Raw genomic sequence first — 13763 nt, 5'->3', positions numbered from 1 at the left:
GCCTTGAGAAAAACGCCCCAGGCTGGGTGGAGGGGAGGCTCCAGCCCTGGGGCAGAGCGAGCCCAGGCTCGAAGGCAGGGGAGCCCCAGGAGCAGCCAACACTCACCCTGGGCTGCCAGTTCTCATACTGCTTCTGCAGGTTGGCCCCGATGGTCTCCAGAGCTTTCTGAGGCCCCATGGACAGAGGATCTGGAACAGAACACACAGCAGCAGTTTCAGCCCACTGCATCACCCAGGGACGTTTTCATGCAGGTTCCTTTCGTTATCAAACTCACTAACAGCTTGTTCCTCCTGGAATTTACCTGGGGGCAGCACCCAAAAATTATCCCCAAATTCCTCAGTTCAACAAAAATCCAGCTCCATTACAGACTGTCACATGTGGAAGATTTCTCTCACTGAGGTGCTAAACACATTTTTGTTTTGAAACACAGGAGAGGCACTGCATTTGTTTCTTTTAATAATGAAATAAGGTTTCTATTGTAAATAATGACAAGAACTCAAATTGGTTAAATATTTGATGACAAACATTTTCTGTTGATGAATGCAAAATCCTGCTTCATTTACTTCCTTTGCTTCCTGCTGCAGAGATTGTGTGCCATTTGTAATATTTAAGAAGTTAATTTTATTGCTAGATAATTACCACAATCCATACATAGCAATACAATTCCAGGCCATGTGCTTTATTCAAACACCATGGACATATAATTAAACAATTAACAAGTTTTCGTAAAAAAAAAAAAAAACAAGCTAATATTTTCCTATCTAATATAAATTATTTTAAAATCACTAAACCAAATCAGTGAAGGGTTTTTTTTCCCAGTTTTTGCAAATATACTTTTGATAGAAACAGAATGTAATAAAGCAGGATGAAAGCAGGATTTTGAGTTATTTATCTTTAATGAGCAAAAGCACGTGGAAGGTGCAGCAGCAGCTGCACGTGGCTCTGCTCAGTGGCCATTTGTCACCAGGGGTGTCCAGCCCTGACCCCAGCTCAGGTGTGAACAGCAGCAACTGCACCCCAGAGCTCCCCAGAGCCTGCACATGTGGCACAGACAATTCTGCACCCCCCACTCCCTGCTCCTGAGACTGATGGCACAAAAAACATCAGATATTTCCCCAATCACCTTCTTCAGAAATTTCAAGTTGGCTGGAAGTGGAAGGAGCACTTGTGTACATAAACAAACTGAAAATTTAATTACAAAAGTGCATTCAAAATTCTCTTTGCTAATGATAGGCACTAATGACTTTATTTAAATGACTCTGCAATGCTCCTCTGCTCGTGTATCAATGAGACATCAGGGCTGTTCTCTGCTCTCAGGCACCTGCTTGTGCCTGCCCAGGCTTTCATCAGCGTTTCCAGGTTAAAAATTTGAGATGCTGTGATTCACAAAGCAGGTAAGGCAGGGTTAGGAACCTGCTGGAAGTTTTTTAAAGAGATTCTGTTTGTGCAGGGCTCAGTTTGCCCCTGGGAGCTGAGGATTACAGTGCCCAGCGTGGGACGTGCTGCAGGCTGAGCATTCCCAATTCCTAGAGAAAAACCAAACCTGAGAAAGCTTCTGTACACAGGACATCTCCTTCTCATATTACTTCAGAATTGTGTCATCTTGATAATTGGACTTTTTTTCTCCAAAACCAAGGGAACTTTTAATTTCTTCACAAAAACCCTAGGAATTTAGTGCAATGCTGCATGAAAGCAGCAAACCCAGGTGTTGGAACTGCTGGCAAAACATCCTTGGGAATAATTCCAGGTCTTCTGAATGATTCCAATTAGAACAGCCCCAGAGCAGCCACCTCAAAACACAGCAAGGTGTTTCACAAAGCTCACTGCTCTGCTGGGTGAGGCAGGGATTGAAAGCTCTGCAGATCCCAGCACTCTGAAGGGGTCTCTGCTCAGAGATTTCCTTCAGGTATTTATAAATCTAAAACAATTACAAGAAAGCAAAGCAGCTCATTAACAGCTGTTTTTCTCCGTGGTATCTCATTTCAGAACACAGCAGGAGAGGTGACCCATGGCAGCAGTTGGAGCTGGACTCTTCATTAACCCAGAGAAAAATCAGATCTCACATTTCCTTCTGCTCGGCCCAGTTTCAAGCCCTGGGAATGCACAATTTTGGGATGAAATCTGTGCTGTGAGACCCAGGGCAGCCTGGGGCTCTGGGGACTCACCAATCCAGCACTCCAGGCGGGCACAGGGAGTTGTTTTCACCACATCTGGGGGGTCCACGCCGACATTGAGGCACAAAACTAAGGCAACACTTACAGTCTTCATCTGCAAAGACAACAGCACAGCCTTAGTGCAGCAACAGCAACGCCCTGGCCTCCAAACTTCACCTCCCAGAACTTCTGCAGGGCTTTAACCAACCTCTCCTACCTGCTCTTGCACGTGGACTATTTTTAAGCAAGGCCTGACTGATGAAATTTTTCATATTTTTTATTAGAACAGTACTCAGACTCCATGTTACTATTTTTGTTATTATTTCCAGAGCCCATTCTTCTCTTTCTGAGCATGGAAATGGATACCAGTGAACTTCAGCTACTCATCTTAAATTAGCCATTGTCCAACTGAAACACATTATTAAAACATGAGGCAATGCTATTCAGGGCCCCTGACCAATATTATAATGCAGTGTGTGATCTCTAATATTGAAACTAAAAGAATTACAATGGAAAAACCCCAAGTGACAAACAAAACCATGAAATAATTAAACAAACAAACTCACACCAAAACAAAGATATTTAGTGCATTTTTTATTTTGTTTTCTTCACGTGTTGGGTTTTCTTGGAGAGCCCTGTAAGGAGGAATCCTGGCTCCAGCTGCTGCTCCACATGGGCTTATCCCACCCAGGCACCACAAACCCACCCAGGCTCACCTGGGACCCAAAATCTGCATTAAACCAGTGACAAACCACCTTGGCCAGCTTGAACATACTGCTTGAAAATTATCCCTTCACATCTTTATGGCTTTTTTCCTAGATTCCCTCATGCCTACCCCTAAACCAGAGGGGGAAACAGAAGCAGTGACGAGGCTCTCAGTGATTCCAGGCATTCAGGGCTTGCCTGCAGCAAGGCCACCCACACCCCCACCTCCCCAGGGTGCTCCGTGCAATCCACAACAGCAGGGGGAAAAAATCCCAAATTTCACACTTAGGGAAAACCCTAGAGCCACATAAATGTGGAATTAATCCAGAAACTGGAGCAGCCAGACACCATTCACAGGCTCTACACCAGGACAGAAATCCTGCAGCATTTCCTCACTCCCATGGCCATGAGGGGAACATGGAATAAAAAATCAGCAAGAACTGTGGTTTATGGCTTCATCCCAAACCCTGCTCTGGCTACCAAACCTGCAATCCTGTAGGAGCTCCTCGTGCCAGGAATCACCCAGGGCTAAGCAACACTCTGCAGCACAGAGATGGAAACAGGAGCCTGGGCAGGAATTCCCTGATCAGCCTTTGCCCATGGATGGGGTGGAAGCCCAGAGCTGCAGTTCAGCACTCAGGACACGTGTTTTAGGCCTCTTTGTCACCGTTAGGGACATCCCAGAAAAAGCAGAGCCACTGGCAGAACCAGGGGCAGCTGCAAGGTGCAGCCCAGTCCTGCAGACCCTGAGTGCCCCGAGCAGCTCAGAGTGCCATGGAGCACCCAAAACCATCACCCAAAAGCACCTGGGCACTGCACAACCCCTGCCCTGCCCTCAGGGACACCTCCCCAGACAGCCCAGGCACTGCCAGCTCCCCAGGGAAGCCAGGGGGCTGCAGGGGTGGGAGGGCATGAGCACTGCCAGAGCCATCCCACGCTGCACACACACGCTGAACAGCCCAGGGAAACACAGAAAACTACACACAAAATGACTTATTAGACATGGAAACACATAAATCATTCTTGCAAGAGAAAGTATCCTGCCAAGCAATCTTCTCCATCTCATTTATTTATTGTTTCCCATTTGCAGTCTAATACTGACTTATTTTTCAGTATTTTGCTGGTAACGTCTGATTGGTGGCTTATGCTGAACAGGCTGATATTTATTTTTCATTCCCAGGTTCAGACTTTTAAATAAGTGTTTCTCCTGGAAAACTGACAGCAAAGCCATGAGAGGAACAGGAATTGATCCCAGAGACAAATGGGGTGATTTCCCCTCTGCACCTCCCCTGCAGGATGGAAAGCCTTGCACTCCACACTGGTTGCTCTGCATCAGGAGCACACCCTGAGAGCCACAGCTCATCCCTCTGCCCTCTGGCCACTCCTCACAGGGAGGATTTTTTTCTCAATCTCCCACCAAGCCCTGCCCTCTGGCAGTGGGAGCCATTCCCTCTGTCCTGGCACTCCATCTCTTGGAAATTGACTCTTTCCACGTTTCTTGTCAGCTCCTTCAGGCCCTGCAAGGCCACACCGAGCTCACCCCAAAGCTTCTCCTGCCCAGGTGGGCAATGCCAGCTGTGCCAGCCTTTCCTGCCAGCAGAGCTGCTCCATCCCTGGCACCATCCTGGAGCCTCCTCTGGGCTCTGCAGCAGCTCCAGGTGCTGCCTGAGCTGGGGCAGCTCTGCAGGTGGGGTCTGACCTGAGGGGCAGAGGGGACAATCCCTGTCCCTGCTGCCCACGCTGGGCTCAGCCCAGGCTCAGCAGGGGTTTGGGGGGACAATGCAGGTGACTGATCAAAAAAAAAATCCCCTGAGGCCAAAAATCCCAACAATGCTTTTCCCATTTCTAAACTCTTTTGGAACACACCAGAAACTTCACTGCATATTTAAAGGCTCCTAATACAAGCAGCACGAGGACATTCTCATCTGTCATTAGGACAGTGGAAATTTTCTTTCCCCCGTTTCAGGAGAATATCCATCAGAATACATTTCCATGGATTTTTGTTCAAATTAAAAAATGAAGCAGGAGAACATTTGGCAAGTTTGTAAGAAAACCAATATCCAAAATGCCTTGTCAGCAAAGGCTCAAGATCAAACCACAGCAGCTCTTAGTGTGGGCTCTGCACTTTGGAGTGTCATTTGTATGTTAAAAAATGGGCTACAACTCCCCAGCTTGTACTGCATCCGATTTCAAGTGATTTAATAACGCTGGGTCAGAACCTGCAATCCTTAAATGGCAAAATGCACTCGGTCAAAATGCTCTTCCTGAGAAGTGATGGCAGAGAATTCATCCCAAAGCCATCAGAAATGGGACTCAGGGAGCAGAGGGAGTTCTGAGTCTGCTCAGGGACAAGCTGCTTATTAAAGCATTTGACACTAAAATTTACATCTTATGCTAAAGACCTTCTAAAATATTCCTAATTCACCTCTTATTTCATTTAGAGGCAAACACATCTGCAGGTGAGTACAGTGCAATATCTGCAGGTATTTTCACTAGGAAAAACCATTATGTTGTGGGTTTGATTGAAAATGTGAAGTTTCATCATCCCAGGGAGCCTACCTGATCATCCCTGGGAGCACCTACCGGAGCATCCCTGGGAGTGACTCCAGGCCTGGCTGAAACCAAGACACCATTCACTGAAGCCTGAGTGAGACCAGGTTTGGAACTCAGAGCCACAGAACTGCTTTATATTCTAGTTCAAGTAATACCAAGAACAAGTCAGTGCATTTATGAGAAATTCTGCATTTTCTGGTACATCTCAGACTGGACGTTTTAGACCCCATTAATATTTGATTTTTACACTGCAATTTGCAAGCTGAAAACTTTCTGCTTAAACATTACCCAGATGAACACTCAAGTGTTAGAAACCTGCCTGGGTTTATGCCAGAGAGTTCAAATTGCTTCTGGGAGTTAATACAAACACAAGATTAAGTCAGCATTAAACATGAAATATATGTGGCTACATTATTTGACAGAGCTGAGGATGAACTTATCAGCATTAAACACAGATCCTGGGACAAATTTCCAAATTCCAAATCCTCGCATGAGTCTCATTTGAAAACCCTCCCTGGCCAGGAGGCTCAAGTTCCTCTTTGTACAGGAAATTCACTCCCTCCTTGAAGCCTTTTTTTTTTCACGTTTTTCTCTACCCACATTTACAGATTTAACACAAATCTCTTCCCCAGCAGGTGTTCCTCAGGTAACTCCTGACTGTGGGCTCCTTTGGAGACCTGCCATGAGATGTTCCATCAAGGAGGTCTCCAGAGAGAGCAGGAACAGCAACATTGACAGGAGGAAACATTGCTCTCCCTTGAGCTCAACAACAGCAGAGGTTGCTGTTTGCTCTTTGCCAACCTTCCCTTTGTTTGGGCTCCCAGCTGAGAGGTGACAAGGGGTGACATCTGTCCTGCATCATCCCAGGGGGCTCTGCCACCACCTTCCACTGAGGAACAGTGGAAATCAGCCTGAAATCAGAAAAGGCTGAAGGTTCTGAAATCAGCCTGAAATCAGAAAAGGCTGAAGGTTCTGAAATCAGAAAAGGCTGGAGGTATTGAACAAACCAAGCCTTGCCCTTGCACTCCATCACAGCTGCACACAGAACCCATGCCAGGCTCCTGAAGGAATGGTTCCCTCCAGATCCCACCTGGACACGACTTTCCCTCACCCAGGGGAACAGAGCTCCTTCAGCTCCTGCACCACTTGCAAGTAAAGCATCTTAAAAGAAGATCTTTCAGTTTCAATGAAATTTTTTTTTAATGTAAAGTTTAAGATAAATAAATTAAGGAAAAAAAATCTCCGTGTGCTCCTCCACAGCAAGGGAAGCAGCAGAATGCAAAGAACTCCTTCGAGTTAGCATTAATAATTCAACAGCTCTGCAGGTTGTCTCCAGCCATCTGCAGCCCAGAGTAGGTTCCTGGTGTGCCAGCCTGCTCCAGATTCCTCGATCATCTCCTCCTGAGGCCTTGGTTTCCTTCTCTCACCTTGGAATTCAGCACTCTGAATTTTCCTCAGGGGTTTACTGTGCCCAGCGAAGGCAGCTCCTGCCCACAGCTCCAGCTCCTCACAAAGCCCACTCTGAGCTGCTGCCCTCAGGGTGCCCTGAAGCCCTTCCCAAGCTCCTGGCTGAGTTCCTGCTGTCACTCACTGCCCAGGTATCCACAGGCACTTGCTCTGGGAACAGCTTACAGCTGCTCTGTGTGACAGCAGTGACATCCAGGGGCACGCTGTGGCCCAGGGCCCTGGGAGATCCAAGGGGTTACCCACTGTGGTCCAGGTTAAAACTCCAGACTGGAGCAGGCTGATCCTGGCTGTCACAGCACAGCAGCCAAGCACTGCTTTCCAACCACTGGGATCCTTAGAGCCAAAGTGGGCTTTCCTTCCCTGTCAATCCCTTCTTAAAAATAATGAAAAGAATAGAAAGCAAACATTTTGCTCCTATGATCTTTGCTTTCTTTATACAACCTGCAAAGAACCGACAAGAGGCATGTCCCAGATGTCACTCCCCATTTATCTGTGACAGGGGTTTCCTCCTCATCTCTGCTTTGCCTTCCTGCAGCCTTCTCCTCCACAGCATTGCCACTCCTGTCTAGCACTGCCTTTAAGAGGTGCCCATGTTCCCAGGCACGACTGACACAGCTCCAGATCTTCCCTGCAAATGCTCCTTCCAACCATTCCTGGGCAGCCCCTCAGACCTGCAGGAGTCACTGCCTGGGGAGGCACTGGAGCTTTGGTCAGGAGCAATCCCAGAGCGACAGCCGAGGGCTGCACCTGCAAACGCCTCCCTCACCAGCAGCAGCTCGGGCTGGGTGAGGCACAGGGCACAGGGCCCTGCCCGGCCAGCTCAGCCCCTGCACCCCTCTGAGCCCCCTGCACCCCTCTGAGCCCCCTGCACCCCTCTGAGCCCCCAGCGCCTTCCTGCGGCTGTGCCAGGGGCAGAAGAGGGCACAAACCTCACTGTGCCAGGGGCAGGAGGGCACAGAGCTGGCTGTGCCACAGGCAGGTGGGCACAGAGCTGGCTGTGCATGGACAGGAGGGCACAAAGCTGGCTGTGCCATGGGCAGGAGGGCACAGAGCTGGCTGTGCATGGACAGGAGGGCACAAAGCTGGCTGTGCCATGGGCAGGAGGGCACAGAGCTGGCTGTGCATGGGCAGGAGGCACAGAGCTGGCTGTGTCATGGGCAGGAGGGCACAAAGCTCACTGTGCCATGGGCAGGAGGGCACAAAGCTGGCTGTGCCACAGGCAGGAGGGCACAAAGCTGGCTGTGCCATGGGCAGGAGGGCACAAAGCTCACTGTGCCATGGGCAGGAGGGCACAAAGCTGGCTGTGCATGGACAGGAGGGCACAAAGCTGGCTGTGCCATGGACAGGAGGGCACAAAGCTGGCTGTGTCATGGGCAGGAGGGCACAAAGCTCACTGTGCCATGGGCAGGAGGGCACAAAGCTGGCTGTGCCACAGGCAGGAGGGCACAAAGCTGGCTGTGCCACAGGCAGGAGGGCACAAAGCTCACTGTGCCACGGGCAGGAGGGCACAAAGCTCACTGTGCCATGGGCAGGAGGGCACAAAGCTCACTGTGCCAGGGACAGGCGAGGGGATAAACTCACTGTGCATGGACAGGAGAGGGCACAAACCTCACTGTGCCAAGGGCAGGAGGGCACAGAGCTGGCTGTGCATGGACAGGAGAGGGCACAGAGCTGGCTGTGCAGGGACAGGAGAGGGCACAGAGCTGGCTGTGCCATGGGCAGGAGGGCACAGAGCTCACTGTGCCAGGGACAGGAGAGGGCACAGAGCTGGCTGTGCATGGACAGGAGAGGGCACAGAGCTGGCTGTGCCACAGGCAGGAGGGCACAGAGCTGGCTGTGCAGGGACAGGAGAGGGCACAGAGCTGGCTGCAGCCTGAGCTCCTGCTGCAGGCTGTGCCAGGCTGCAGGAAAGCCAGAACCCCAGCACAGGGCTCCATCCACACACCCGGAGTGCTGGCCTGAGCCACCCCGGCTGCTCCCACTGCCCCTGCTCTGCTCTCTGCACAGCACTGCACTAATTACACTAATTACCTCCGCTCCATCCCTGCCCAACAAGAGCTGGAGGTCACCCTGTCCCAGTTCAGCAAGGATGGGTCAATAAATGCAAACACAGGGATAAAAACACTGGTGAGGGTGCTGCTGGCAGAGCCTGTGGGACAAGGAGGTCAGGAGGAACCCTCAGCCCCTGCCACCCCTCACAGCCCACACCACGGCCATTAACACTCATTAGCTAATAACCCACAGAAAGAGGCCAGAGAAGAGCAGAGGAACAAGACAAACACCAAATGGACCAAGGGGTTTATCAGATCTGGCAGTGCCAGCAGAGCTCCAGCCCCAGAGGGATCAGTAACCCCTCTGGACAGGCATGGGGAGAAGGTCAGCACGGCACGAGCCACTGAGCAGCAGCTCTGAGGCAGGGCACAGCCCAGCTCCCCAGAAAGCCACCAGGACACTTCCCTGGTGTCCTGTGCAGGCAGGTAAACTCTGCTCATCTGGATGAACCACATTTGTATGCAGTCCTGCTTAAATCTGCATTTCCAGAGAAACCTAATTGTGGATTCCTCTTCTCATAAAAACAGGATTTAATTCTCACTCAGCAAGTTATGAGGCAGCAGGAAAAAAAAATGTTGAGGTGAAACTATTACAATCGGCTTTGTTGCTCTCTGCTTATCTTAGAAATCAATATAAATACAGCAAATCTTAATTTAAATATTCTGAATTTAATAGCAACTTGTCAGTAAAACCTGGTGTACTTGAAGTCTTTTTCTTTAAATCAAGTTATATGCTTTGGTTGCTACTAAGGCTGGGAGATTTAATTCAATACACAAAGCATAATTCCAACCCTCTTGTGTTAAAAATATTCTTTAAATAAATAATAGATCAAAGCAGTGTCACTTTGATGGCATATGCAGTCCATGGAAGGGGGAGAGGGAGGATTAAATGTTTTCAGAGCAGCCCTGGTGGAGGAAGGGGCGGGGGACACCAGTGAATTCTCACTTATTTTCTCTACATTTACCACTCATTACTCTGCTGATTTGATTCTCCCCTTATCAGAGCTCTGCCTTCTAAAGAACCTTCAACTTCACATAAACTCTGGGGTTTTTAGAGCAACAAAGCAAGATGAAAAGAGGAGTCATTCCACTCCCAGATCTGTGAATCACTTCCTCTAACTGTAGTAGAGCTCGGCTCACTCCCCATGACTCCTCGATGAATAAGGCAAAATCTGCCACTGCTTGGGGCTTCCATGATTCACAGGGGAATGGGGATTCACAGGGGGAAATGGGAATTCACGGGGGAAATAGGAATTCACAGGGGGAAATGCCACAGCTCTACCTGCCCTGGGACTGCAGAGCCGTGTCTGGGCTCACCTTTGAGCACCTCTGGGGTGTTTGATGCCAGGGAATGGTCCCAGCCTGGGCCGTGAGGGGTTCACTGATCAGACTGAAGGCACTGGAATGCTTCCCACACTCAGCTCACAGCCAGAGGCACAGCCCTGCAGCCCTCAGGGAGCCTCCTGCAGCAGCAGCAGCAACCCAGACAGAGGAGCACACCTCGGCTCCACCAGCCCTGCCTGGTGGGAAAGGGAGCCAAGAGACAAAAGGAGAATTCCTCTCTGCAGGGAATTGGGGATGGGCACAGAGGCTCCCCCTGGGCCTGCAGGGAAGGAAGGGGCCGAGCCATGGGCTGGGCTGTGGGGACAGAGCAGCCACCAGGGGCTGTGGGCACTGACAGGGCTGCAGGCCACTGGGGACAGTGCTGGAAGGCGAGGGAAGAGGAAGAGAAGAAACTTCCTGAAGACAGCTAAAACTGGAAGTAATAATTTGTGATTCCAGAGAGCAAAACAAAGCAGTTCAGGAACGAAAAGGGGGAAAATCAAGAGCCCAGTTTCACCCTGGTGGCACAGGCTGCCCTCACACCACCAGTGCCTCACAGGAAAAGGCCACAAACACCAAGCTCCCGGGGTTATCTGCAGGTGCTCCATTCCCTGGACAAACCTGTCCCACCCAGCCAGGCCATGGGAAAGCAGCAGCATGAGAGAGCTGCCCTCCCTCCACCTCCTGCTCACGCACACCAGGTCAAACCAGATCAGATTCTGTGAACTATTTTGCAGGGTTAGCCAAACTCGAGCTCACAGGGTGGAAATATTTACCAGACATCACCCCTGCAGCATTCCAAACCCCATCCTCATGCCCTTCCCTCTCCAGCTGAGGTTCTGTGATTGTTACCTCACATTAAGCACTCAGGAGACAGCCAGTGACAGCTGAAAAGGGGAATAAAACACAAGACGTGACAAACAGCTGCTGAGATTTAAAAGTGATGAGGTTGAGCATTCTCAAATCAGGTGCTCTTCCTCTCCCAGGTGTCTCTACCTGCTTTTGGTACCTTCCCATGCACCTGTTCTTAAACAAAAAGTAATTAAACACAACAGCAAGTTTGTCCAAAGGATCCCTGACCCAGACACAAACGATGCCTGAGCTGCCCTGCTGTGAAGTCATTTGGCTCAGCTGACAGGGAAAAAAGGACTCAACTGAAAATTTGAGATTTGTTTCTATTTTCTTCTTTGACAAGAGTCAGATTCAGCATCTTGAAGAGTGACCCAGGGCCCACTGAGCTCATCCCCAGAGAGCAGCAGCAGCAACAGCCACGACCTTCATGGCACAGAGAGTCCCAGGAGAGGGAACTGCAGCATCCAGGCAGCAGGAGCTGGGCTGGGCTGGCCACTGATGGCAGCAAGCACTGAAACATTTCCCAGGCACAGAGAACCCCTGAGCACCCCCTGATCTGTGCTGCTGCTGCACAACCTATTGATCAGCACAAGCAGGGCAAAGTCATTCCTGAATTAGAAACAGGCAACTCTGCAGATCAGGCATGGAGGAACAGGAAGCATCCCAGGAAGGCAGAGGCACCTAAAATAGACCAGCAAGCTCATCACACCTCCACAGTCTACTGGAGAGAGTCTCCTGTGTGCCAGAACCCTTTGGAGCAGAGCAGCCAGCGTGGTGTCTGTGCTGCCTTCAAATCACACCCAAAGCACTCAGCTCAAGCAGCAATGAGCTGCCAAGTGCCACCTTCAGTACATGGTTCAGAACTTCTGAGAAATGCAACCAGCACGCTGGGAACACTGAGGCTCTGGGCAAAGAAATCACAGCTTGCAGTTTCGATGAGTTATTCCATCCTTTACAAGAGGATCATAAAGGTAACAGAAATCTGGTCACCAGAAAAACCCATAAACACCCACAAACACAAAGTTATGGGTACCAGAACTGGAGAGCCAGCAGGCTGGAAGCCTAAGCAGGTTCCAAGAGCAGAACGAGTGCAATGATGTCCAGGACATTTCCTAGGTGCTTGCTTTGCTCTTTACTGAGACATTGAAGGTGTCCCACAGAGTGTCCCAGAGTCCCAGCTAGGACAGGTCTGTGTCACTCCAGCGCTGTCAGTGACACACAACATGTCCCCAGAGACCCCAGGGGCTCCTGCTGTAACACACCAGAGCTCCATCTGAAAACCACGTGCTGCCTCCAAAACCCCACGCCCTGTCTGTGCCCAGGACCCCTCAGTTACACTGCACACAGCAAACCCCCCCAGCTGCAGTGCAGCTGCAGTTCCTGCACCTGGCCCGGGCTGCCCATGCAGCTGCTGCTCTCCTGCCCTGCCCAGAGCACACCAAGCTGCACTCAAAGAGCCCAAAGGATGGAGCTGCTCCGAGAGCCCAGTGCCATGAGCACCACATCAGTGCCTCTGAGCCAGCTGCAGCTTTGCTGCCCCAATCCCACAGCACCGGGACACAAACACGGGATCCTCAGCCAGCCCTTCACCTGGCAGCAGCTCAGCACCCTCTGAGCTCTGGCTCCTTCTCCACCTGTCCCCCGGCTGCTCCTGCTGCAAACCCCACGGTGCCCTGGAGCATTACCCGGTCCTTCATCCTCCAGCTCTGAGCCAAAGACTTGGAGCCCTCGATCTTCTCGCAGTGCCTCTTCTTCATGAAGGCCAGGGGCAAGTTCCAGTCCGTCAGGTCGGACTCATCCTCCTCCCCGAGCCCCAGGAGAGGCGACTGCAGCATCTCAGACTCCATGGGCGGGGAAGCGCGGGGCACCAGGTGGGCAGCGATGTCCAGCCCGGCACCCAGCGGGGCCGGGGGTCCCTCCGGCCGGAGGGGCAGCACGGGGCAAGGGCAGCGGGGCGGCGCTCCCCGCTAAGCGGGTAAGGACGGACCCGGGGCACGCAGCGCCTTCACCTGGCGCAGGCAGCGGCCCCGGCCGGGCTGGGCGGCGCGGCCCGGGGAGCACCGAGGGACCGGCGGGGACCGGGCCCGGGGCCTCCCTCGCTCCTCTACCCCCGCGGGCCCCGCGCTCCCTGCGGCGGGCACGGCGCGCGGCCCATCGCGGCTCCCTCGCACAGCGGCGGGCCGAGGGCGGCTCGGCGAGCAGCGCTCCGGGGGCGGGCGGCGGCGGACGGGACGCGCGTCCCGGGGCGCCGGCGAGCGCGGCTGGGCTCAGCACCGCGGCACGGGGGCGGCCATCTTGCCCGGCCCACAATGCCCCGCGGTACGGGCCGCCGCGCGGGACACGCCGCGCCGCGCGCTCCGCCGCGGTGACAGCGCGTTGCCATGGGGACGGCGCGTTGCCATGGGGACGGCGCGGGAATCCCAGAATCCCAAAATCCCTGAGGTTGGAAAAGCCCTCCCAGCCCAAGGAGCTGTGCCCATCCCCACCTTGTTCCCAGCCCAGAGCTCTGTCACATCCAGGAATTCCTTGGACGCTCCAGGGACGGAGGCTCCGACCCTCCCCGGCAGCCCCTGCCTAGGCCTGGCCCCCTTTCCACGGGGAAATTCCTCCTGGTGTCCTGGGCCTGGTCCCCTTTCCATGGGGAATTCCTCCTGGTGT

At 52.1% G+C, this 13763-nt stretch overlaps 1 protein-coding gene across 2 annotated transcripts in view; it reads right to left on the bottom strand.

The window, feature by feature from the left end:
• RPTOR (regulatory associated protein of MTOR complex 1) overlaps positions 1 to 13407 on the bottom strand; it is a 101226-nt gene extending 87819 nt beyond the window's left edge. For both annotated transcript variants that reach the window (XM_064395898.1, XM_064395899.1), the window contains exons 1-3: positions 12791 to 13407; positions 2167 to 2269; positions 107 to 189 (exon numbers count right to left, since the gene is read on the bottom strand). In XM_064395898.1, the coding sequence (XP_064251968.1) occupies positions 107 to 189; positions 2167 to 2269; positions 12791 to 12952 (348 nt within the window). In that variant the 5' untranslated portion in view covers positions 12953 to 13407. The remainder of the gene's footprint in view (positions 1 to 106; positions 190 to 2166; positions 2270 to 12790) is intronic.
• Positions 13408 to 13763: the final 356 nt, after the last annotated feature.

The sequence above is a fragment of the Passer domesticus genome, chromosome 20, assembly GCF_036417665.1.
Source record: "Passer domesticus isolate bPasDom1 chromosome 20, bPasDom1.hap1, whole genome shotgun sequence".
In the NCBI taxonomy this organism is placed as follows: Eukaryota; Metazoa; Chordata; class Aves; order Passeriformes; family Passeridae; genus Passer; species Passer domesticus.
This window is presented reverse-complemented; position numbering and strand designations above follow the sequence as displayed.